Source organism: Topomyia yanbarensis, chromosome 1 (genome assembly GCF_030247195.1).
Source record: "Topomyia yanbarensis strain Yona2022 chromosome 1, ASM3024719v1, whole genome shotgun sequence".
NCBI classification, from domain to species: domain Eukaryota; kingdom Metazoa; phylum Arthropoda; class Insecta; order Diptera; family Culicidae; genus Topomyia; species Topomyia yanbarensis.
The window spans coordinates 42,160,892-42,186,216 of NC_080670.1; the positions used below are offsets into that span (position 1 = coordinate 42,160,892).

The 25,325-nt window shown below is 40.8% G+C and overlaps 1 protein-coding gene across 2 annotated transcripts in view; it reads left to right on the top strand.

Moving 5' to 3' along the window:
- LOC131677454 (octopamine receptor beta-2R-like) overlaps nucleotides 1-20,948 on the top strand; it is a 303,621-nt gene extending 282,673 nt beyond the window's left edge. The window contains exons 5-9 of one of the 2 annotated variants that reach the window (XM_058957290.1): nucleotides 438-536; nucleotides 983-1,104; nucleotides 8,809-9,256; nucleotides 9,323-9,547; nucleotides 9,662-20,948. In XM_058957290.1, coding sequence (XP_058813273.1) covers nucleotides 438-536; nucleotides 983-1,104; nucleotides 8,809-9,256; nucleotides 9,323-9,547; nucleotides 9,662-9,683 — 916 coding nt within the window. In that variant the 3' untranslated portion in view covers nucleotides 9,684-20,948. Of the gene's footprint in view, nucleotides 1-437; nucleotides 537-982; nucleotides 1,105-8,808; nucleotides 9,257-9,322 lie in introns of both variants that reach the window. The other variant, XM_058957289.1, reaches the window with a different exon arrangement.
- The last annotated feature ends 4,377 nt before the right edge of the window (nucleotides 20,949-25,325 follow it).

The following is a 25,325-nucleotide window of genomic DNA, read 5'->3' on the forward strand; positions in this document are numbered from 1 at the left end:
GTAGTAGGTTTTACCATGAGGCGAGGATGTGGAGTCGTCTCAATTGAATTAGCAGCTGTTTACACTTATTTCTAGCACGAGCATAATCGTCTGTTATCTGTGAAAAATATTAATTTAAATATTCCTTTGATAAGCAACAATCGCGTTTCCATCGTGCACTCAGACCCGCACTCGTCATTTTCTTTCTCTGTATTTATACCTGTATTTAAATTGCATCTGAATATCCCTTTTGTTTGTTTCCATGATAAATCCCCTCCGCTCCGATGCCCCCGCCATTATCTCAACGGACTATCCATCACTATCGTGACCATCGACGGATGCCAAACTGTGTGGCTCACGCTGACCGCCATCCCTGTGCCGGCGGATGAATGCAATAAAATATGAATGCCGGACCTGGACACCGATGGTTGCCGCAATGATGCAAAATGACGGTCCAGTTGGAAGTTCGGATCTTTCATGTGTGACGTGTGGAACAGCCTGGACGTGTACTTCTCGACCGCCAGTATACTGCACCTGTGCTGTATTTCAGTTGATAGGTAGGGGGTGGATTTAATAATCTATATTCTATGTATTGTGGGCGAGGATTACTCTAGTTCCGTGAAAATAAATTCAAACGAATATTTGGGAAAGATATCAGCTGTCAGATCAAAAACAAACATTCGTTTATTTTTTTTTTCAGCTAAACCGCTAACGAATGGGTGAAATCCGATTATGAAACTGGGTTGATCTTTGTTAGATTAGAGTTTGTTTTATAATTTAGTTTAATGAATTCGGCAAATCTGCCAATTTTTTTTTCGCAAATCTGGCGTGCGAAAAAGGAAAATAAATATATCGTCCTTTGTCTTTTTCCGCATGTATGTACATGAAATAATATTCGTTTCAATTTTTTTTATATTTTACTTTTCCATTAATGACGCCAATTGCAGGATGCCATTTCATTTACATATTTATATTCATATTCGTTCTCTTTATACTTGCACAGGTATTATGCAATAGTGAAACCACTTAAGTATCCGATAAGCATGACAAAACGAGTCGTAGCCATAATGTTACTCAATACCTGGATATCACCAGCACTGTTGTCATTCGTACCAATATTCGCCGGTAAGTATCAAAATAGTATCAATCAAATTTTTTAATTTAAATATGATCATTGGTTTCCTGGTGACGATGGATAATTTCCGAATGTGCAAATTGAAAGTTGCAGTTTGCATTCGATTTAACAACTGAACACTCAGGCAAAAATATAACGAATTTCATAAGAATATCGTATATTTTTTAGCCACAAGTAGCTCGCATGTAAATTACAGGATTATCCTATGAAACGGCATTTAATTTGTCAAATCGGTTGGCTATGATTTCATGTTCCATAAGGCATACATTTCCCTTATGTTTATGAGAATAATAAGATGCACGTATGAAATTCAAACGACTGGCATACACAATATCTTATAAAATGTTAAGATAATCATTAAAGTCGTATATTTTTCATATTATTCTTAAGAAAACATAGTTTTGTTACTTTTCTATGCATTATAAGCACAGACTAACAGACATAACACTCAAAAACAAAACTTCGTCCGCTTTAACGGTCATTTCAAATATATGTGTAGTTGGGACTGTGGCCACATTTGAAATTATGGCGCCACTGACATAGGAACAAGCATATGGGGGATAGACCACTAGCGAAAAATTGTTCCCAAACCTGAGGGGTAACCCACCAGTAAATAAGTGTTTGGGACCGTGAATAAAAGGTGGAGCTAGTGTTTTGGGAAAATTGTCGGATCGATGTTTTATGAGGGAATTTCCTTATAGTGTTATGTCTGTTAGTCTGTGTTATAAGGTAAATCTTATGATTTTCGCTATGAGTTTTGCCTAAATGAATGAGTAGTAACTATTACAGTTTAATTCTATAGAGCATTTGGAACTTATCGACTGACTAATTGTATTAATATTAAAAAGATATGTTGCTGTTTAGTTGGCATACAATGGATTAATGTTACACTCAGGCAAAAAATACAGCGAATTTCATACGAATATCGTATAATTTTTAGCCACAAGTAGCATGGATAGGATTCGCAGAGTGCAGCAATTCTTCGGCTATTTTCGACATCCCCTCTCTTGTAATCCGGGCAGACTAAATTCGACTTTCACCACAGCGGTAAACGTGCATTACATAGCGACAATTCCAATAGCTGCCAAAATGGCACAGAACTTGTGCAACTTGATTCCGTCCAGAATGTCTTACCCTGAGACTATTTTATTTAATTAGCAAACGGCACCCCAAAAAAGCTCAAACTGCAAAGCCAATCTAAACTACCTCCAGTCATGCAATGTCACCATGTGCCGTGTGATATTTTCTCCCATTATTCAACCTACAAAGGGACCAACCCTACCACGTCCGCCTGGATTCCATCACCCTCTTTAGGGTATTTCCTCGTGTAGCACAGGTAAATCGTTACGTGCCCTCTGAACGAAACCTTTGATTTGCCACACAATCACAAGGACAGGGCGAACATTAACATAAAAGCGCCTAGCTTCGGCGTCCGCTATACTAAAGAGACTTCTCTGTATATGGGGGACCAATCCAAAGGGGACACAACCTTTCGCCTGAAAGCGTAAAGGTCAATGAAAATATCTACACGGGGTATGGACTGTGACTGCCGGAGAAGCCGCAGAGCCGAACCCCAGGATTTATTTGCGTTGAGATGATCGTAAACACCGAAATACGCCAGCGTCGACAACGGACAGAGTTGTAAAACTCACAGCTGCTGTTCCGTCCCGTGAACTGCTTCGTCAGACAGCAATAGATTCGAGGAGGAAAGGAGGAGAGAGCTAACGCTCCCCTCCGGAGCGGTTAAGTGTTGTGTGTTTTCCCCCAAATGGTGATTAAATTGTAAATCCTCTTCACCGGGGTCAGTGCGTTGTTTGGCCTCTCATTTGACCGGGCTGAATGCTTTTCCCTTAGTGCGGGTGTTTAATTGGTGGGTTTTGACAATAATTGGCTCCGCCCTGTTGAATAATGCAGCTGATTTTTATTCTGGTTAAATAGGAATCATAAAATGATTATCAGAGTTTGGTGCTGATGTATTGTGCGATTTTACTGAGGGTTTACGAAAACCTTCATTTGTTAACAACCAATATACAACAGTAACTACAGTGTCGTACAAAACAATATGACCACCCTTTACAAAACGCAATCGAATATTGAGTTAGAACCTCTGCATGAAAATAATGGTCTGCAAGACCTGTGATTCGACAAATTGGATCATCTACCTGCCAAGAGGATAAACCCTCTTCCATTTTTTAAATGTATTGTGACTAACATTGAGAATAGACCTTTCTCGTCAAAAATGTTTATATGCTAGGATGCTTCCTTTTTTATCCCCGATTCGTTACTGCATATTGCCGCGATGATTTGGTACCTCTAACTATTGAAAAAAATCAAAAATAGTGCGAGCTGCTTTTTTAACCCCATATTCTGAATAACTATCTTGCCATGTTTCCCCGTATTTTTACACCATTTGGATGGATTTCCTGTGGGGAATACTAAAAGGATGCCAGATCTGCATATATATTAGTAAATCTGCAGATTTTGCATTTTCGCTGCAGATCTTTTGCAGATTACAAATATTTAGCAGAACAAAGCCCATGCCATCTAATTTACACCAGCCTTCAACGTTTTTGATCATTTAAAATATCAACATACTACATTTCTATGTTAAATTTATTGAAGATTTTTGTGACAATCTGCAGACTTTTATATTTGTACTGCAGGCTATTGTTTAAATAGACCTGGAATCACTGGTGCTGAAATGATTCATTGAGTTCTACAAGATGACGACACGAATGAACTAATGATGAATGAAGTTCATGTTTGACAACCCGGTCAAAAAATGCGGACGAACATGGTCAGGCGATTAAAACAGTTTGACGTTTAACTCAACTCGCCTGTGCTAATTGCCCTATAGTTACTATATTCATAGTTAGGCGGAGACACTGAGCGGAGCCAATTGAACATGTCAAATACCGGAGCCAATCGAGCATGCCGTCACATAACATGTTCTCTTCGGATGTATATGGAAAAGGTATTGTGATTATGGTCATAACTATTTTACTCTTATCTTGTGTTATCGAGTGTAGAGAAACGAAAAGAACCAATTTTTTTCTGTAACAAGAAGAGATATTCGCACAAGTATGAAATCATATCAACAGACCTTCGAAATGGTTTCTCTATTCGTGCATGTAAAGTTCTTACTTACGACGACAATGAAATTATTAAGCTAGAGCTTGAACATTTACATGGGATGCCAGTGTTTTTTTTTCCTGAAATAAGAGCTGCCAGTTTTCCGGCTTTTGTGTCCGCCTAACTCTTAATATAGTAACTCTAAATTGCCCCTAGTACCAAATGCAATTTGCGAATGCGATTTAAAGGCAATTACAACACTTAGACAAAGGGCCCATATTATTGGCTCGAATCAAAACTCGTCGAAATGTCAATTGACGATAGGTTCATCCGGGGTGTTCATTTGTGTTTACATTTTGCTAACGTTGCCAATTTTATTTTGTGTCCACCACCAAATGTGGCTACGCCACATCGCTTTTGCGCGTGCTGTCTAGGGATAGCCCCTATGTTTGAGTAAGCCGGGCAAACGAGTGGATCACAGGTTCGCTTGCTTCCGACGGCGGGTTGGTGGTCACCTCGCCCGGCGGATTCCTAGGCCTCGTTTATGCGGCTAAGCCGCATCGAAATGGTACTCCATAAATATTCTAACTAGAATCGGTTGTGTCACCGGAGCCAGAATACGAATTAGAACCAGCCAGCATTCTGGCTGAGCTTAACTGGGAAGTTTAGTAAAATTTAATCTGGAAATAAAAATTTTCTGGCAACGCTCCAGCACCCCGTTGATTTCTAACGATTTCACCACCTGGGCGCTAGGTTGACGATATGAAATGAACTTTGTTTACTTTCGACAAGTTTTGATTCGAGCTAATAACATCCAGCCCAGACAAATTTTCTGGCGGCTGAAAAGGACTTGGTTGTTTTTGCGTTTTTCAAACATGGCGGTTCATGTTTAGCTTAAGCTTAAAATAGTTTTTTTTAAACGATTGGCGTGTTCTCGCTTGTGTTTTGTTTGTCTAGTGCACTTCATTTAGCCAACGAATGTAGGAAATTGTGGAATCGTGTGTAAATATAGTGGAACAAGATATCTGACCTCAGTGGTGTAGCCAGGGGGGGGGCTTTGGGGGTTAAACCCCCCCCCCCAAACCAAAATTAATTGGATTGAAAAAAAAATTTATACTGACGAATTTAATTTAATATTCCACAAAATATTTTTGGAAAAATATTCTCTGATCACTACATTGAGAACTGTGTTTAAAGCGTCACTTTTAAACTTTTGGAAAATTGTGGAAAGGGGATCTTGTAACTTATTTCTTAGCCAAAATCCCATAGTTGTCAAATTACTTCAATGTAAAATAAAATAACTGTCTGAATTATTATGAGCTCATTTTTGGAAAGATGCTTCAAAATATAGATTTGAGACAGTTTTTCGAATGGGAATCTAAATTTGAATAGGTTGATTGCATATAAAACATAAGCTTATTTACCGAAAACTTGCATACATTTCAACATTTGCTGAAAATGTATTTTTTTTAGATTGTGTAGAGTTTAGACAACAATTCAATATGGTTAACAACAAGAATAACATTTCAGAAACTAGTTGAAAGCTGATGTAATTTTGTTTCTAGCAGGTCAGGATCGGTTTTATGAACATTGGATTTTTATTGTATTATCAACTATATGAATAGCCTCTTAGCAGGATGCAATGAATGGCGTACTAAAATTTTGTGTGCTACGTACTGCAAGTTGTGAGGTTGACTAATGAAGAAAAGTAAAATTATTGCTCTATAAATTTTTAACGGTCACGATCACATTCATTCGAAACTGCCAAATTTCGATGTTAAGTAACATTGAAGAATTTCAAAACGAAAAACTGTTCATCTGCTGATAGAATAATTTTGACGGTTAATCCTCCTAGAATTACTCTTCAAGCAAATTTGGGTCTAGACTTAATGTCTCCAGCAAAGTGTTCGAAAGTGCTATTTCAAACAACTTTGTCAAAGACATTAATATCACACATATTCAGAGTATCGAATTATAGTAGTAGAAAACCTTTACAACAAGCTATTCTGAAATTACTGTATTTGATAAATCTCTTCTGCGGTAATTAAATAATAAATTCACATTGCGTTCAAGGTGCCTTTGAACTTAAAAAAAATAAGGGAACTGGATTTAAAACAAATAATTCCCAGATATTAAAAGGACTCAAAAACACAAAGAGTGATTCCATTTTCAGGAGCTAGCATCAATTCGGCGCTAGCTTAGTCCGCCCACCAAGTTAGTGTCGGATTCTGATGAGATGAAGTCGAAACGCAAGTTTCAGTTCCATCCATCCATAATTTAGTTATAGGTTTTGTGTTCTCAACTCGCAATGATTGTTTCAAACAATTTTATCCGTAGCGCAGAAAAAAATAGTTTTCACCTAAATTTTTCTTCACTAAGGAGAAATATAGCATGCACAGTCCATTTAAATCCCTATATGTTGAATTCATGTAGCCTTCATATTTTCAACAAAATTGTTTGAAATGACATTATCAAAAACTTTGCTGAAGGCACCATCTCTCTTAATATTTGTGAAAAATTAATTCACCACAATTACCTCTATGAGAATTAATCACTAAAATTTCTATATCAAAGCAGGCGCTGTTTTATGTTGATAACTTCCCGAAGTTGCCAAACCTTCAAAGTCTAGGATTATTATATTAGGTGATCTTGAACGTTGAAAATTTTTTAGATCATTTATCCCACTTTAAAAGATCGCAATTTTTGACTTCGTTGACATATTATACAAGAAAATAATCTATAGAGGTTTGAAAACTGTTCCATGTTGATCCTTCTTGTTTGTGGACTGGAATGACGTCTGTTAGACTACTTATGTTTTTGAGTTTTCAATAATTTATCAAACTCATATTAAATTTTAAGATTTTTTCAAAAAATTTGCGATTTTCATCAAAACCCCCTCCAAACCAAATTTCTGGCTACGCCACTGTCTGACCTAAACTCTTAATAAAAGTCAGATTGTGGTGAGTTTTGGTGTGCAATGCCAATTTCACTATTGATTCTTCCTATAGTTTGGTGGTGATTACCTAGTGTAGTGATTAGTTTATGTGAGTAGATAATGAATCCAAAAATAAGTAATATTTGTAATTTTCATATTAGGTAATTACGGGCGATTAAATGGCGCGTTCCCTGGGTGATTTGGGGGCGATTTAAGGGCGGGTAGAGCGGCAAAAAATGACGGCGGTAAATCGCCCAAATGTTGCATTTGAAATAGCCCCCTAATTGTCAGCAATTTGCTGGCGAATTGAAGGGCAATTGGTGCATCCGAGTGGGCAAATAGCCTCCCGTTAGCCAGTAACTTGCCCTTTTTGACTGGGAATACTCGGTGGTTTGTTTACTTCGTCAGTTTCGTAAGTGCGGGTGCTCATCAATTACATTAGAACTCACGTAACTCCCATGTAAACAAACCACCGAGTATTGTCAAACGATGTTCATCCGGCTCATTTTGTGGGGCTATGTCGGTTGATGTAAAACCTAATTCATATACCTGTCAAAACGTAGAACATTGTATGAAAATGTATAACCTCATTTTTCTGACAGTTCAGAGAGCTTTGTTTACTATGGTCACTTTAAAAACGCCCTGCTATTTAATCTTGTAGCTCTCGGGAAGTCAGTCCTGGCACTCTTCTCGACTATTCCTGGCACTATATCGCTGACGTCGCACTTATTACGGTGATCCAACTTGGCGAGAACGGCAGTGACTTCGCCGAAATTGTTCACTCGACAAGCAGTAAGTGCAAGGACTCTGCTACTTATGCCTGATCCCCTCGTTGAAACCTTCGTCCTGCCGGAGTGTTGGCCTCGTCCGATTCCGGAGCGTATTGCTGAACCAAAGCAATCTGGCTACTGGCGCTGCTTCCTTCGAAGCGGAATCGTTGAATATTCCCGTTTGGCGAATGTCCAACGGCGTGGCCGATGGCAAGCCGATTGCAGCAACACCACCAGCCGTAGCTGACATTTTAGCCTTTAATCCAAGTCCCTGCCATTGACACAGCGACAGACGAGTGCGGTGTAGACTGGACTATCGGTTGACTCGGTGTCGGACGGGGCGAAACAGCTGCAACTGGAGCGGACCTAGAATGGGGTGCAAAAAAAACAAATGAAATTGATCGCAACAACGATAAAATAATCTAAATTCTACTCAAACATTTGAAAAGTGTTTAACCACTGAGAACTGACATAAAAGTAAAGTTTTCAACTTGTGTAAGAAATAAAACTGTCGCTTTGAAATGACAACAGCGAGTAGTAACTTGTCACCGGTCGACGCTTCGATCGGCCAGCAATCGCTATACGGGACTTGTGTGCAAACTTGAATACAATGGTGATTCACGCATGCAAACCTGTATGCGATGGTGATTTTCAACGTATTTTAACTTAAATGTTTACACAGGTTTTTCGGGAAAGTTTGTTCTAGCTTATAATTCTTTAAAATTTAAAATATTCTACATCATGAAATGGAAATTATTTTTGTGCACAGTTTGGAATCTACGTGATAGGCTATCTCTATAAAAATTGAGTGTAAATAAGTATTTTTACACTTTACAGAATATCCAGTAAATCGATTGGTCAAATAATGTTTTCATTCAACTCTTCGCTAATCGATACGTTTTTGTTCTTTTCCACAGGTTGGTACACCACGGACAAGCACAAGGAGGACGTGCTTAACAATCCGGACAGCTGTTTGTTCATCGTGAACAAACCGTACGCTGTCATCTCCAGTTCCATCTCGTTCTTCATCCCCTGCACCATCATGGTGTTCACCTACTTCCAGATATTCCGCGAGGCCAACCGGCAGGAGAAGCAGTTGGCACTGCGCCAAGGTACTGCCATGTTAATGCACCAGCACAACACGGGTGGTGGTGGCGGCGGCAGCGGCAGTGGTGGCGGCACGAACGGAGAAGCTCTCAGTGGATCTGGTTCGTCCAAAACGCTGACCATGCACGAAGTGGACGCCGAGCAGACGCCCACCAAAGATCGACATCTGATCAAAATGAAACGAGAACATAAGGCTGCACGAACGCTCGGGATCATCATGGGGACCTTCATCCTCTGTTGGCTTCCGTTTTTTCTATGGTTGATTTGAAACTCAACGCTTCGAAGGCGGTTCAATTCGATTACTCATATTGATTTCCATTTTAGGTACATCATAACGTCGCTTTGCGATTCCTGTCCCAACCCGGACATTGTGGTTGTTCTAGTCTTCTGGGTCGGTTACTTCAACTCGACCTTGAACCCGTTGATCTACGCCTATTTCAATCGGGACTTCCGGGAAGCATTCAAGAACACGCTGGACTGTATGTTCTGCGCCTGGTGGCGCCGGGAAACATCCCCGCTGGATATCAACGTGCGGCGATCCAGTCTACGGTACGACTGCCGGGCGAAGAGTGTCTATTCGGAAAGTTACCTTCGGCCGTCGCAGAACGATCGCTTCCACAGTGAAGTCGGCGAAAGTCTCTAATACCTTCTTCCAACCCACAGCCCACCCATACAGATGAAGTGATAGCGTACCTTGTTTGCGAAATGTGTGTTGAAAGGGAGAGAGGAAGGTAAGCGGAGAGAAACTAGCATAACAATCTACCGAGGGTTAAAGTTGACTAACGAAAACTTGTGCAATACGAAGATAATTAGAATTAATTTATTTCAAGCAATTGTTTTGAATGCTAGTTAAAGTGGATCTAGTGCTGCCAGAACTAGGTTTGATGAGTTGCTGCCATTTTGGTCTGTATAAGACATTCGTGTGAGGTTAGAAACTATTTCATTTATCAGGTTGGAGTCAGTATTTTAGATCACACACACATCAAATTAGATTCTGTTAGAAAATTGTGTTTGTTTAGTAGGTAATCCTAAACTGACAGCACTGGAGCAAACACAGAATAATTGCGCTGCGAACGCTCGTGATATATAATAAAAACGGAAAGATAGAACACAGTAGTGATTTAGGTTAAATAAAATTAAAACAAACTTTCACGAGAAGAAATTTCGGGATAGAAACGCCACCCCGCTTCTCATGTGATGGGAAAACGGACGTCTGAAAGACAGCTAGTGTACAGTAGGATGAAGTTAATTTATTTACGTTCATGCTTTTGGATTTGTTTTGTCATTTTCCCCCCTGGTTTTGGTTGCTTTCCAGCACTACCCCCGCCCCGCTGGATCCCGGAAAGGGAAGATTGCAGAAAACAGTTGCAACGGAATGAAATTTCTCGTTTCGCATTTTCATTTGGCGAGACCCGCAGTGGACACAGTGCAACCAACCAACTCGGTTTTTCCCATTTGACAGAGTAAATAACTGTCCGGTTCGTACAGTCGAGTCAAGTTCGAGATGGTTCTCAAGATAGAGAGGACGGAATTGGTACCGTAGAAAAAAGTTTCTACCAAAAACAAGTAACTCTGGCAATTAATTACTGGTTGCAGAAAATGGGAAATGAGTGATTTCTTAGAACTTTTTGTTGTCTTCCGGACAAAAAGGGTACAGGGATAGTATGCTTCTCGTCTGGAAGTGAGTCGAAACCATGAGGGATTTAATTGCTGGTGCGAGATTGCCACTAAATGATGAGGAGTGAATTTAATGACCTTTTTCGCTTTTAGTGCAAAATTTATCTGCTACTGCAATAACGGTGGACTTCGTTTGGTATTAAGGTCGGTTAATTAAATATCATTGCAACATAAAAATAACGATGGGACACACTATCTGCAATCAGTTACATACTCAAATAGGAGTCATAATTATAATCACGTTTAAAATCGAGCATTTATATAATTTGCCAAGCGGAATCGATACCATGCAACGCTGGGACATGCATCGTGATTTTGACTGACGCACGTGCAATCGAGCAAACGGAAAGCCTAGGGTGATGAGCCTATTCGCGCCATGTTTCTATTATCACCCTACCCATTTGAAGCCGTTGGTTAGAGCAGTGTCTGCCATCTTTGTTCAGCGCATTGAGTCAAATGGTAGTGCAACAATAGGGCCACTCGATTCGAGTTTTCATTGCGCTCAAACACGAGAATGTTACTGTTTTCAACGCATTTGTGTTATTATATTGGTTCTTAACAACGAAGCAAAGCGGTTGATGTCAATTTTTACGCATTCCATTGATTGTAAGGCAAGAAATTACCGAATTAGTGAGGCACCTTGCTTAGTATGGTGAAAATAGGCTCATCACCCTATAATACCCCCATATGCGCATAGGGTTTGATATGGGTGTTTGAAATGGGTTCAACCCATGATTACAGCATCACCACAGTCCGGTAGATTCCATATAAAATACCATATGTTGCTGTTTTTATGGCTAATTTATGGTGTCTTGATGGTTGTGAATTTTGGCACGGAACGTGTTTAAGGTCTTTTCAAGGGGCTATGTTGTGTTTGAACCCATGAGTATTTGCTCGGGTAGTTGAACTCAAGAGCATGGAGACCAGGTATAGAGTTCTATGCAAATCATTTCACACACACTAATCCAGCTGTCATATATGAAATTGTCAGCCGATTTAAACGTTTGAAATAGCTCGCCTAAAGTATTTATAATGGTGTTGAAATGCTCCATGTCGCTGTAAAACTTATTCCGGAGACGTACAATACCGGTTGGTCAGGTTCCAGCACGAAAATAATCCGATCGAAAAGTTAATTTCAATTTGTTTTACTCCGCCTATGGCAGGTGGAGGAAAACAAATCGTTGAACGCACTAATACAGTTACAGATTGTAAAGTAGTCTATATTTTTCAAATGTTATCACGAATAAAACTGGAGATAATTTAAAATAGGACGTAAGTAAAATTGAGAGCCTCCCTTCGTTTACTTTCTCTTTAGATTATTACGTCATTGCACTAATTCTCCAGTACATATCGAAAGCCGAGGGTTTTCACTAGAATATTATGTAAAGTAGTAGTAGAGTAGTAAATGTTGAAACGACCGAGTAATGAACAGTAGAGAATGACCCCATTGTTCTCATCTCTCATTGTTACTTACGCTCTATTCTAAAATTTTTCTAGAAATGTCCATTTGTCTTCAACGACCAGGATTCTGAATCGGTTTTCGATTTTGAGGCAGAATTCTGTCAGAAATCAGTCAAGACATCCGAAAAAATTTGGCTTCTCAATTAAAAACCCGTCTTTACAGCCGTCTTCACATCTGGCATCGCTGCTCGAGAGACTGCCCTTCCAATGATCATTCCTGGGGATAGACCGCTTCCAACATCAAATCTTGTATTTATTGGCAAACTTTGAAGGCTTCTGCTTCCTTACTTCCTCCGGAACATCAAACTTGCGCTGGGCGGTGAAGAACAGTAGCCCCGGAAGCAGTCCGCCTTGATGTATGTCTCATCATCTATGATGAGACAATGAGGTTTCCTCAGCATCTGGGCCGTGACTTATTTTGCCGTTCGTTGCGATTTGGAGCCTTCTGCACTTTTTACGTATGCAGATTGCAGTCCCTGCCGGTCCTTGGCTCTGTGAACGAAAGACTTAGACAGTTTCAACTTGTTGGCCACATTCCTGACCGAAGCATTGGGATTCCGCTTAATCGCTTTCACTGCACGCTTGTGGTCCTGATCACTAATAGAACATCCATTCTGACCGCATTTCTCCTTCCGTTTGATGCTCAGAGTTTGATAGTAAAGTTTAATCACACGACTTACCGTTGACTGCACGATCCCAAGTTGTTTTCCGATGTCCCGATAAAAGAGTAGAGCATTTTCCCGTGGCTCGCACAAAATCCACTCGCGACGTTGCTTTTCCAGTGACACCATTTTTTCATCTTTCGCAAAGTTGACAGCGATAAAAATACAGTATAAGCAATACACTCTAAACTACTTCTACCCAAATTTGCAAGAGAAAATACCTAATAGGTTATTTTCTACAGAGTTTTTTCCGTACTGCAATCTGATGTGGGACACCCTTTATTGTTCAAATATGCACACACCTTAGGCAGATTACCTTGAATCTGTTCTGTTTTTTGTCAAATCTGTCACTTTTCGTCTTCTTATCCGTGCACGCTCTTCTTTCCTTTGAGGCAGACCCGCGGTTGAACTGAATCGGATGACGTTTCCACACGAACTTGACGATTCAGCATTTGCTCTTTCTGTTTAGATCACACTACCACATACTAAATAGTCTAGTTCACTCTGAAGAAATTCGGCATCGGTTGAATCCCGTGTCTGTCAAAAAGTCTTCCTACCGACAGTGAAGGAAAGACATAGTTTTATATAATTTGACGTCACTAAAATAGAGGGGAAATATGGCTGAACCGAGAAGGCTTCCTTGCGGGATGTCGGACATAGTGAGAAATGCTTCAATGCTCTTTTCAAATTGCTTTCCATCGAGATAGGCAGAAAACCTATCTAGCTTGGTTATTGCGATATCATGGTTGACGTCGTCGCGGGAAGGTCCATATGAATAACATCAGTTTGCAGTCCGTCGGCGAATCCGTCGAGTAAACAGAAGCAGGTTGGTCGTTGTCAATTATTTTGGCATAAACCGTGTTGGTCAACTGCGATGTATGATGCTTGCAGTAAAATAGAATGGTGGAGTCTTAATCGACCAGCTCTAACAGTTTTGATACAGTATTCAGCCACGAAATTTGCCGATAATGATCGATGTTCATTGTTCAATTTGTATCACTTTTTGTGTACTTGAAACATGTCGCTCGACTTCCAACAGGAAAGTAATATTCCAGTAACAAGAGCTAGTTTGAAGACTCGTCGGAGTGGTTCAAGAGGCCCGCTGATACCCTTCTAGCCATAATCGTGCCTTCAGCTTGGAATTCACTGATCTCACCCTACCCTAACTGAGAGTTCCCTGGCGACGGAATTTCTCTTGGTACAATTCCCCAGCTTAGTTACGATACACTCGGATAGTCCCCGGTGGCGAATTTACCCGACTGTGAATTTCCCGGCGGTGGATTTCCCTCGATACCGATGCTCGTTTTCGTGAACCACTTAGCTTCCCACTTCATCGAGCTAGCTGCTAAGTACCGAAGTCTGTCCAGCGTATCCGAGTGGAGCGTATCTTCCGGTTCACTGGCGCCTCAACGAGCCGCCGCTAGCTGTTCGACTACTTCTTCTGGTCCTCGGTGGTGGATTTAGCCTACTCACAAGTCTCCCGGCAGGTGTTCCAGATCGGTTCAGCGGTTCCAGGTGGAGCATGCCGTACAATATACCGGCGCCTCGACGACCCACAACCGGCGCATTGGCGCGAACTACTCGTGCTAGTCCCCGGTAGTGGATCTAACTTACTCCACGGCGACCGCTAAGGTCCACTTATTCGAATTATGAACATTGGTTAAAAGTTCGTTGATCTCTGCTCCATTTCCATTGACGTTCCACTATGTTCTGCGTGACTACTCAACGGACGGTATTCCACGTCCTTTCTTCTTTACCCATCTCTTCTACGACATTCACTGCGCTAAGGAACGCCATCTCGCTGTTGCACTTAGGGTCGGCAATACTATTCACCGAGGTCCTACTACTACTTTCGCTAATTCGTGTTTGCAGTTTGTTGCCAATTGTTATCTTGGCTATCCCCTCTTCCACGGGCAAACCGGTACAATACCGTGGTTGGTTCGGTGGTTCCGGGTGGAGCGTGACTTTCGGTACACTGGCGCCATGACGATCGCAACTCATTTAGTCCCCGGACTATGAGTGAATTGCGTCGACGGAGAGCTCCCCGTCGGTGGACCTTCTCCCGAAATCGATTTTGCTACTGCTGTGCAATCTTCCGCACAGACAGTGGCCAGGAAGCATCCATGCTCGGACAAAACCTGCGCCAAATGGAAGTTCCCTCTCCATGCTTCCATGTACACGCTTTGTGTGTACACGCAGACACATTTGGGATGAGTCAGTGAGGTCACCTTCCGTTCACCGCGTTGTTCCACATTTGCTGCGACTTAGCTAATAAGTTCGTTCTAACCACCGGCCAGGAAACATCTCTTACTGCATCTTGCTCCTCCGTTGCTCGGCACGATCTTTGCCAGTTTAATAATCAAATTGATTAACGATAAAGATTTCTTGCAGTTAAAATAAACCGTAACTGAACAACAGGAATTGCAAATAGCTCTGGGGTACAAATGTACCCCACAAAACCGATCTAGCGTTAAACATTTGAAATAGCTTGCCAAGAGTATTTACAATGGTGTTGAAATGATCTTTGTTGGTGGAAAACTAATTCCGGAGATTACCATACCAGTTGGTTAGGTTCAGTGGCGTAGTAGCGAAGCAGGGGGGGGGGGAGCTTTGAGGAGAACACTCCCTCCCTCCCTCAAAATATTTTGAAGAAATTTGAAAAAATGAATATGTTCACATTCTGTAGTCCTTGGCTGATGGCGAACATAGACTGGAGAGTGTGCGAGAAGTATCCCCAAAGAGACCACCAGGCGATTCACTACCGCATCGGCCAATGGAACCCTGCTGCAGCACGGAGAAAGTCGACCGGTAAGCTAAAGTGGAAGACGAAAGTCTTTAACAAAAATCTCTTTGTTGAGTCACTTCGGCGAAGAATCAAGTACGATGATGCGGCTGATCTAATAAGAAGGATTGTGACGGCTTGTGACGTTACAATGCCACGAAAACTGGAGCCATGCGGTAGACTACCTGGTCACCGACATCGTACGACGAAGAAGAAGGAGCTAACATAGCCGTTTGGCGAGCGACTAACCTCATCGTGGTTAGTCGGTTGATGTGAGTACAATCAAAATCCCCGGTCCTGATGGAATACCAACCGTGGCGCTGAAAGCTACGATCCTGGCATATCCGGACATGTTCAGGATGCTACTGCAGAAGTCTTTAGATGATGGCGATTTCCCCGAAATGCGGAAGGTACACCAGGCCATCCAGCCTCGTATAGGCCAATGCCGCAGCGCTGTACAGAAGAATGAGCCAGATTTTGAAGAGCTACTTCCAGAGTAGAGTACTGTTGTACGAGACGAACAAAGGGCAGAAGGCAATGCGAGCCGCAGCGGGTGTTCCTCAGTGCTCCATTCTCTGTCCAACTCTTTGGAACGGGATGTACGATGGGGCCTTAACACTGCGGCTGCCCGGGAAAGTTAAAATCGTGGGTTTCGTGGACGACGTGTCACTAACGGTGATGAGTGAGACATTTGAAGAAATGGAGGTATCGGTGACGAAGACAATAGATGCGGGGTAAAGCTGCAAATAGCTCACCACAAGACGGGTGTGTTGTTGGTTAGCAACTGCAAAGCGGTTCAGCGGATACAGATCACCGTCGACGAGCATGCGATTGCATCGAAGCGTGCTCTGAAGCAATTGGAAGTGATAATCGACGACTGGTTGAGCTAAACAACCACGTGGATTACACCTGTGAAATATCGGTCTATTATCTAGTGTTTCGTCATCGATACTGCGATATGGGGTTCCTGCCTGTGGTGTGGCGTTGAAAACCAAGCGGAACCTCGAAAAGCTGAACAGGACGTTCCGGCTGATGGTCGTGCGAGTTGCGTTTACGTACCGGAAGCAGTATGCGTTATCGTCGAGATGATCCTCATCTGCATCACCCTTGCGGAGGATATCAAGTGGTACAATCAATCAAAAGTCAGAAACGTGAGGAAGGTGATGAGAATCGATTAGATGGTGACGTGGCAGCAGGAATGGGACAATGGGGGAAAGGAAAGTGGACTCACCGGCTCATCCAAACCTGTCGGCGTGGGTCAATAGAAAGCACGGAGAGATTACCTTCCACCTGAAACAGCTCCTACCGAGCCACGGCTGCTTCATGAAGTATCTTCATCGGTTCGGGTACGCAACGTCACCATTGTGCCCGGAGTGTGAGAACGTTGAGGAGACATCGGAGCATGTGGTCTTCGAATGTCCGAGGTTTGAAGTGACGTTCAGGGAGCTACTTGAAACGGGAGGCCCAGACATCAACCCGGATAATGTAGCCTACAGAATTACAAGCGATGCAAAGACGTGGAACGCAGTAAACAAAGTTGTGATGTAGATCATGATCGTCTTACAGCGAAAACGGCGTGATGAATATCGAGCAACGGTTTGGGGGATCCCTGCCAGGGAGCTCTCCGCAGGAATAAGCTAGATCTATCGCCGAGCACTAATCGAGTAGACTGCAACAGAGCACCAAGTACGAGTCGTCGAAACGCCAGCGAACCGGACGCCACGCTCCATCCAGAATCGCCAGACCGACCAGGGCACTCCAACGGTTATTCCGATAGAAATATAGCGAAAACCAAAGAAGAATCGGTATCGGGAGAACTTCTTTCGCCAGGGAGCTCTCCGTCAGCGTAAGCCAGATTCACCGCTGGGGACTAGACTGAGTAGACCGCGACGAGACACCACCGGTCGCGGGTCATCGGGACACCAGTGAACCGGACGCCCTACTTCACCGGAATCGCCAAACTGACCTCGGTACCTAGCTGATTGGCTCGCTTTCAAACTTCTCTCGCCGGAAACTCTTCGTCGGAGTAGGCTAGATCCATCGTCGGGGACTAGATCGAGTAGTTCGCGAACAAGTCGGAAGCTCAACGAGGAAGTGGTATTAAATGGCACAAGGGAACTGAAGTGCTCAGTAAATTGGACAGACTGAAATTTGCCGCTCAGAGTGTTCTCGTATTTTATATCGTTGATGAAGAACAGTTTTCCAGATTTGCTACGAGTGCAAATGTCGTTTATGAATTAAATAAAAATGAGAGGCCCTAGGTGGTTTCCTTGGGGGACTCCGATTAACATATCGAGCAAGCTAGAATGTATTGAACCAATTCCAACGAAAGCACTCCGACTAGACAGGTATGACTACAACCATCCAGTTAACCACGGAGGAAATCCTAGTCTTTACAGTCAGAAGAGCAATGTTGTGAGGTACTTTATCGAATGCTTTTGAGAAGTCTAAATATATTGCATCGGTTTGTTGACGCTTCTCAAAAGAGGGGACCAAGATGCTAGTGAACATCATCAAATTTGAAGTTGTAGAACGTTGCTTCACAAATCCATGTTGACATTCGTCGGTGAAAAGTTGATTAAAAACTTCAGTGTAAAATGGCTGATACATAATGTAACTTTTTCATTTGAGCTCTCTCTCCTTCTATGACGCCATAATGTTCATTATTCAATTGCTTCGAGTGGCATTTGGCTGTCATAATAAACACAGCTCCAGCGCAAACTAATTTCATACGATAAACAGACGAATAAACACTGTTGTTTCCTTCCTGAATGGTTTTCAAATAAAATCCAACTCTACTTCCTAATTCTAATATGAAAACACGAGATGAACTCGTGTTGTGAAAATAAACAGCAAATCTGAGTGCAGCTGCCGATTTCGTTCGCATCATCGTTTACAACTTCGACCAAATATTTGTGTTAATTTCCGTTACGTACATAGTCTGTTCGACAAATAGTTGTTCACTCACTATTCCGAAGCCGGGCACCAGCCACCGTCATTGCCAAGTGACCCAGTTCGATTCGGTTAACTAGTCGTCAATGTGAAATATCGGCCCGAAAAATAATTAATAATCAAAACTTCAGCCGACGCAAAATTTCACCCCCACCTCCCCTTCGAATGCATCTCAGCCAAACGTCTACCCGTCCTCCTTCCAACCATCCCGCCAAGCTCGTCCAATTTGATACACTTGCTTGCCCAGCTCGCTTTGATGCCTTTTAATTAGTCGGCCAACTTTCGGTACGCTAATTCCACGACATCGTTACCGATTTTCCTTGACATCTACGAAAGCCCTTCTCTCATTTGCTTTCCTTCTTTCCTCGGACCACGCCTGTACGGATTGGGTGCGAGCAACAGCGCGTACCGAGACGTGTCATTTGCTGTTTTGGGTCCGGTTTAGGTCACACGCTAATTTTATGATCACCACCCTACGTAACGACACGTACACTTTGATGCTGGGATCGCGCTAAAGTGTACACGGAAAAATAAAACAACCTACAGAATAAGTTCTTTTAACTTACTTTTCAGTTGTGTGTCGCTCTTTCGCACTTATTAGTTCTGTCAAAAACAAAATGAGAGATTCGACTCAGTCGAGGTCTTCCGTGGAGGGAGGTATTTTTGAATTGTTTGGGGTATACTCAAAATTAGGTAAATTCAACTTAACCCATTCATGCCCATGTTGTTTGTGGACAACAACGATTTTAAACAGCTATAACTTCTGATTGAGGCAAAATTTGCTCACAAAAACAAGTAAGGCTAATAAATGTGACAATTGGCTTTCATTTAAGTATTAACAGTTACAAGGATCGGCTCTAGAACTGAAGTTATTGCAATTAGTCTGATTGAACTCCGATGGAGCAGTGCTGCCAGGGACAGTTTACGTTGACGACGGAAAATTAATTTTCCATACAACTTCGTTATGTTGCAATATAAGTGAAAACTGGCAAAACTTATAAATTTAGAGTGCCTTTGGCTATGTTTTCCACGGAGTTGGACTATTGTAAATATTCTAGGAGAATTGTAATGAGCATTGGAAGGTAAAAATTGAACAGCTTCTAGCACAGGAAGCACCTGCCTTTATGAAAAAAGGTTTTTCGAGTTTCTTGACCCCACCGTTTTCAAGAAAAAATAGTTTTGAAACCCTACATGCACTAGAAAAAAGATGGGCATGAAAGGGTTAAATTTGAGTATGAAAAACCTATCAATTAGTTGTACTTTTTGCCATGGTTAAATGGAAACTACCTTCAACACGATATACCTAATTTTACCTTCCTCCACGATACCGCGAGATTGACTCAAAAGAACTCAATTTTAGGTAGTTTTTCGTTTGCGTGTAATGAGGGAAAACACAGTGAAAACCGGCGAAAAATTCATCTTATTTTCATCTCTCTCTATCTCCTAGCTGCTATAACCAGCCACAGCCTGTCTGTACAAGTAACGAGCGATTTATTACCCCTCTTTACGCTTGTTTAACGACAAGCACCTCACGGTTCGACACCCGCTTCCATCACCGCGGTGGCGGCAGTGTAATAAATTGCCGCACCACTACTGAACGAGTACATGTAATTCGGTTCACTGTCCAATGTTCACTATAGCGTACATCCACTACAAAGACGAAGTCGTTAGAAGCATTTCTCTAGCAAAAGCTGAGGATGGAAAGAGTTTGGTCGTTGTGATGAATCGATTGTCTTCCGCCACCCTTCGCCCGCGTTCCACCGGCCGAATAAATCATACTCAAGTTTAGTCTAGAGATGCTTTCAGGCTGATCCATGCTAATTGGGAAACTGCTCACTGGGTGCACAGTTGCAGAGATCCATTTAATGAAGCACTCAATTTAAGGTGAGACTTGTCGTCGATTGGCGGATTCTTTTACGTCTAGCACTTATTCGGTTTTAACTGCGGATGTTACAAACTAATCAGTACTTTTAACGCGCTAGGAGTATTTTAAAATTATCAATTAGTAATTGGTTTGCGTGCACAAATGATTTCAAGTGTTTTTAAATTTGAATGTGGACTTGGACATTTCATTGGATCCACTATGTTTAAAATTAACTTCCACTTAATATTCAAGTGGATTACCATGTGATTCCATCGTTTCCAAATATTCAAGAACCGTGCGATTCCTCGTAATAGCACATACATTTGAATGGTTAATATTATTTCGGAGAATCCTTTATCGAAAGAAACAACTTCTTTTGGTATAGGAAGACGCATACACACGTGCTGCATTTTCGTAACTCACAAGCTGCTTTATTTTTAGATCATCATCGATATAATTAGCGCTCAAAATGTATGTTTTGATGGTCCATTGCCAGAATCAATTTTATGGTAAGAAGCGTCATCTTGCATTAATTTAGAACTTACCAGCCAGGCCCACACACGATGCTCATCATCGCGTTGAACGATACTTGTAGCTACATATAATTATTTGCCAACGACGAACGAGCGCTTCACTTAGCTTCGAATCACCCTATTAAAAATTCGTGCAGATGATATTCGTTCCGCTTGTCCGCTTCGTTGCGTCGTCATCCTTAATCACACCGGAGAACCAAAATTAGGCCTGTACTAAGCTTATCCTCCCCCCTCGCCTGTCCTCCTTACTGCCGCTCGGTTGGAGTTTATGAGCTGGAACGGGATAGTGAACTACTTCCGGGGACTGCTCCCGTCCAAGGGCGGATTTAGGGGATCTGTAACTCCTTCCCTCCGAACTTTTTCTAATTTTTGATTGATTTTCGTCAAATGAGGTTAGTATTTATAACGCATTAAACAATCTTCATTTAAAAATCAAAATTTCAGACAAATCCCCCCTAAATTTGTCTGAATCCGTCCCTACTCCCTGTGATACATGTTCACTAATTTACTTCTATACGTATTACACCATCTAATAGCAAATTACCGCAAAAGTTGAGCAGAAGAAAAATTGGACTGGTAACAAGTTAAATATGGCGTGTCGCGCTGCGAGGAAAATTAATTATTTCCACTGCCAGAACTGGCGGCGCTGGAGAGAATCGATGTCTCTAAGAAAGATGTATCCGGTAATTAAAAATTTTGTTTCTATGTTGACATTGCGACGGTTATTTGAACTATCAATTGAATCGTTTTCAGCACATTTATATCTTCTCGTGGCACACGGAAAACTGATTTATCACAACTTAAACCAAAAAAGTAGTTAATTTTTTGAATTCGACTGGTTCACATTCTGGCGAACAGAGTTTTTGTTGAAAACAATAATCTAAAGCTGTTGTTTTGATGCTGTTAGTCCACGAACGTCTCAGCCGAAGGACGACACTTGAAACGCTTACCCGGGTTAAAGCTTAAAACGGTTTTTTGAGTTTTTAAGGTTTGCTTCAGCCTAGACACAATTGCAGTTACACAACCGTCCCTAGCTCAAGGTGTAGTTCCGTACCGAGGACTTGCTGCAGGGTCTAAAATATGCCAGTCGCGCACGGAGCATTTCGGGTTTTGCCCTTACTGTGTTATGCGAATCTCTGACACAGTGGACCGTTATTTTCTTCGCAAATCACGGGAATTTAATTATGATCGTGTTTTATTCAAACCTGATATGGGTCGCTACGGGCATTTGCATCCCAAATTGCTGTCCTCTTTTTTTGTGCAATATGAGTAGAAAATAACTAACTCTAAACAACAATGGTTATAATAGCACAAATCAATCTTCAGCATAAACTTACAAGAACTATGAATCTATCCCGATGCAGGAAGGTAAAGCTTCTATGGCATTGGTTCAAAAATCGTTAGGAAACTTAAGCGTTATGTGTCCAACAAAAAAAACGCCTTTAACAGGCCAACGAGGGTACCCGGGTACCCAAAAATTGAAATGCTCATAACTATGGCTTCCTTTAACCGATTTGGATACTTTTGGATGTTTTGGATTCAGGCACTCGTTCACTTTTTGATTCTGTAAAAATTAAACCAGATGAATACATATGATTCTTGGTAATCCCGATTTTCCGGAGTAATGCTCCAGTACTAGTGCATGATTTGTAAATTTTAATAATGCCCTTGCAATATGAGTATCAAAACTCTTCAAATTGTCTCGGAAGTCTATTATTTATTGTTACGGAACCCTTTGACAATTTGAAAAATGGAATTGGAATGGAATAGCCACTCACGGCCTCACGAGAACCTGCTCCGGATTGTCTGTTCCGGGGTCAAATCACAGAATGGTTACAAAACCACGAGACAGCCTACTGATGCAATTCCAACAATTTTGATACCCATATTGCTACACTCACGCAAAACTTAGAGCGAAATTCATCAGATTTATCTTATGATGCATAGAAAAATAATAAAACTATGTTTTCATAAGATTAAGATGAAAAACATACGATTTTTATGTTTATCTTAACATTTTAGGCGATATTGCATATGCCAGTTGCTTGAATTTCATATGAGCATCTTATGATTCTCATAAACATAAGAGAAATGTATAATATTGTCTTACACTCAGGCAAAAAATGCAGCGAATTTCATAGGAATATCGTATAATTTTTAGCCACAAGTAGCACGTATGGAAATCATAAGATTATCTTATGAAACGGCATATATTTTGTCAAAACGGTTTGCTATGATTTCATGTTCCATAAGGCATCTTTGTTTTATTATAAGACAATATTATACATTTCTCTTATGTTTATGAGAATCATAAGATGCTCGTATGAAATTCAAGCAACTGGCATATGCAATATCGCCTAAAATGTTAAGATAAACATAAAAATCGTATGTTTTTCATCTTAATCTTATGAAAACATAGTTTTATTATTTTTCTATGCATCATAAGATAAATCTGATGAATTTCGCTCTAAGTTTTGCGTGAGTGTATAATAAAACAAAGATGCCTTATGGAACATGAAATCATAGCAAACCGTTTTGACAAAATATATGCCGTTTCATAAGATAATCTTATGATTTCCATACGTGCTACTTGTGGCTAAAAATTATACGATATTCGTATGAAATTCGCTGTATTTTTTGCCTGAGTGTAGTATTCCATTGAAATTCACATATAATATCCCAGCACTGGAACAAGGTTCCCGGAAATCCGGATTCCAGGGAAACGAATGAGGTAACCCGGTTCATTTTTACCAAGTCTAAAAGTGGATGAGTTCCTGAATCCAAAACACCCAAAAGTATCAAAATCGGTTGGAAATTATCTTAGTTACCGTAAACCGGGATGACTTTGATCATCGGGGTGGCTTTGATCACTCGAAACTTTTTTCGTAGATCGCTTATTAAACCAGAATAGTCTACCGAATCATTTTAATTTGAAATGATTTTTACTCTAAATTTATAAAATACTGATTAGTTATACTTTTTGAGTATATTGTTCGGTTTTTGGGTACAAAAACTACAAAACACCGAAATTTGACTTTCTCTTATTTTTACGAAGCTTCGAAAAGTGTATATTTTTATTAAAACAAATAAATCTCAGATTTGAGCAAGAGAAATGAATTATAATAAATTATTTTCTTTTAGATTGTGATGTGCCAAATTTAGTTTCAAGAGTTTGTTTATTTTAAATACATTTTTTGTGAAACTAGTTGGCAATTATTTCAAATTATTTTAAGCTAAAATTCGCAACATTTTTTTATTGTTCAATATTCCAACGTGTTAAAATGGATGAAACATTGATAAAGCGCTGAAATAAAACCATTTTTGCAGTTTTAAAGGTTTTCAGAATATTTTATTCTAGTTGGGCATAAATTATACGAATTTTGGTTACTCGAATTGTACAGTACATTGAAATACTTCTTATAATACCAATTAATATCTATTTAACAATGAGTTTCTTTCCAGAATTAGTTTAACCAAACATTTGAACGAAAAACCTTGACATCAACAGCTTAATGTGGGTGAACATGTTGGTTATCAAAGTCACCCCGGAATACGAAAACTGACTTCAACTTCAAATTATTTTTGGCGAAATAGCTGTAAGCGGACAATTTTAGGTAAAGCCATCCAATCTTGTTCTCCATACATCAGTACATGGTTTAAAAATATTAAACTTGAAAAAAATGTGTTGCGTCTAAAAATATGTAATAATTACTTCGAAAAGTGATCAATATCATCCCGGTTTACGGTATTGGCATTTCAGTTTTGTGGGTACCCACGTTGGCCAGTTACGTAATTAAAAAAATTCAGGAGCCCTTCCTCACTCCCCCTTACTATATCAACAATATTATTAACCCAAAAGCTTGACTTAGTGAAGTTCTAAGATGTCACAAAGTTTCAATTTCCAACTATGGATAAAACATGGGAATTTCATTTATTGAAACCTAAAAAGGTACCTGAGTACCGCGTCGGACACATAACGGTTAAATATGGGAAACTTAGTAGCGCATTTCCCCAAAATTTCACGCGGCCTTTACCGATTGAAAGGAACGGCCGCGTTCCATGAAACACCGTTCGTAGCCCAACAGTCATAATATTGCGATTTTGCATAACGAAGGGCTGAATGATGACACATGTTGTTCCAGAAACAGCCCTGCGTTATGCAACGCTTTGTGCAGGGTGATTATACCAGTTGCAAGTGGTGCCAAATTCACCACGCTCAGTATATTTCCAATATTTTTAGATTACAGAATTGATAAAATTGGTTAAATGAGTTAAACTAACTCAAATCCTGTTTTAAAAATTGTCCTTGCGTATAAACCAAAATGTGAGGCTAATTACTACCGCTACATTACTTAATTTCAAGCGCAAATAGCAAATACAAGTGCTAGTAACACCA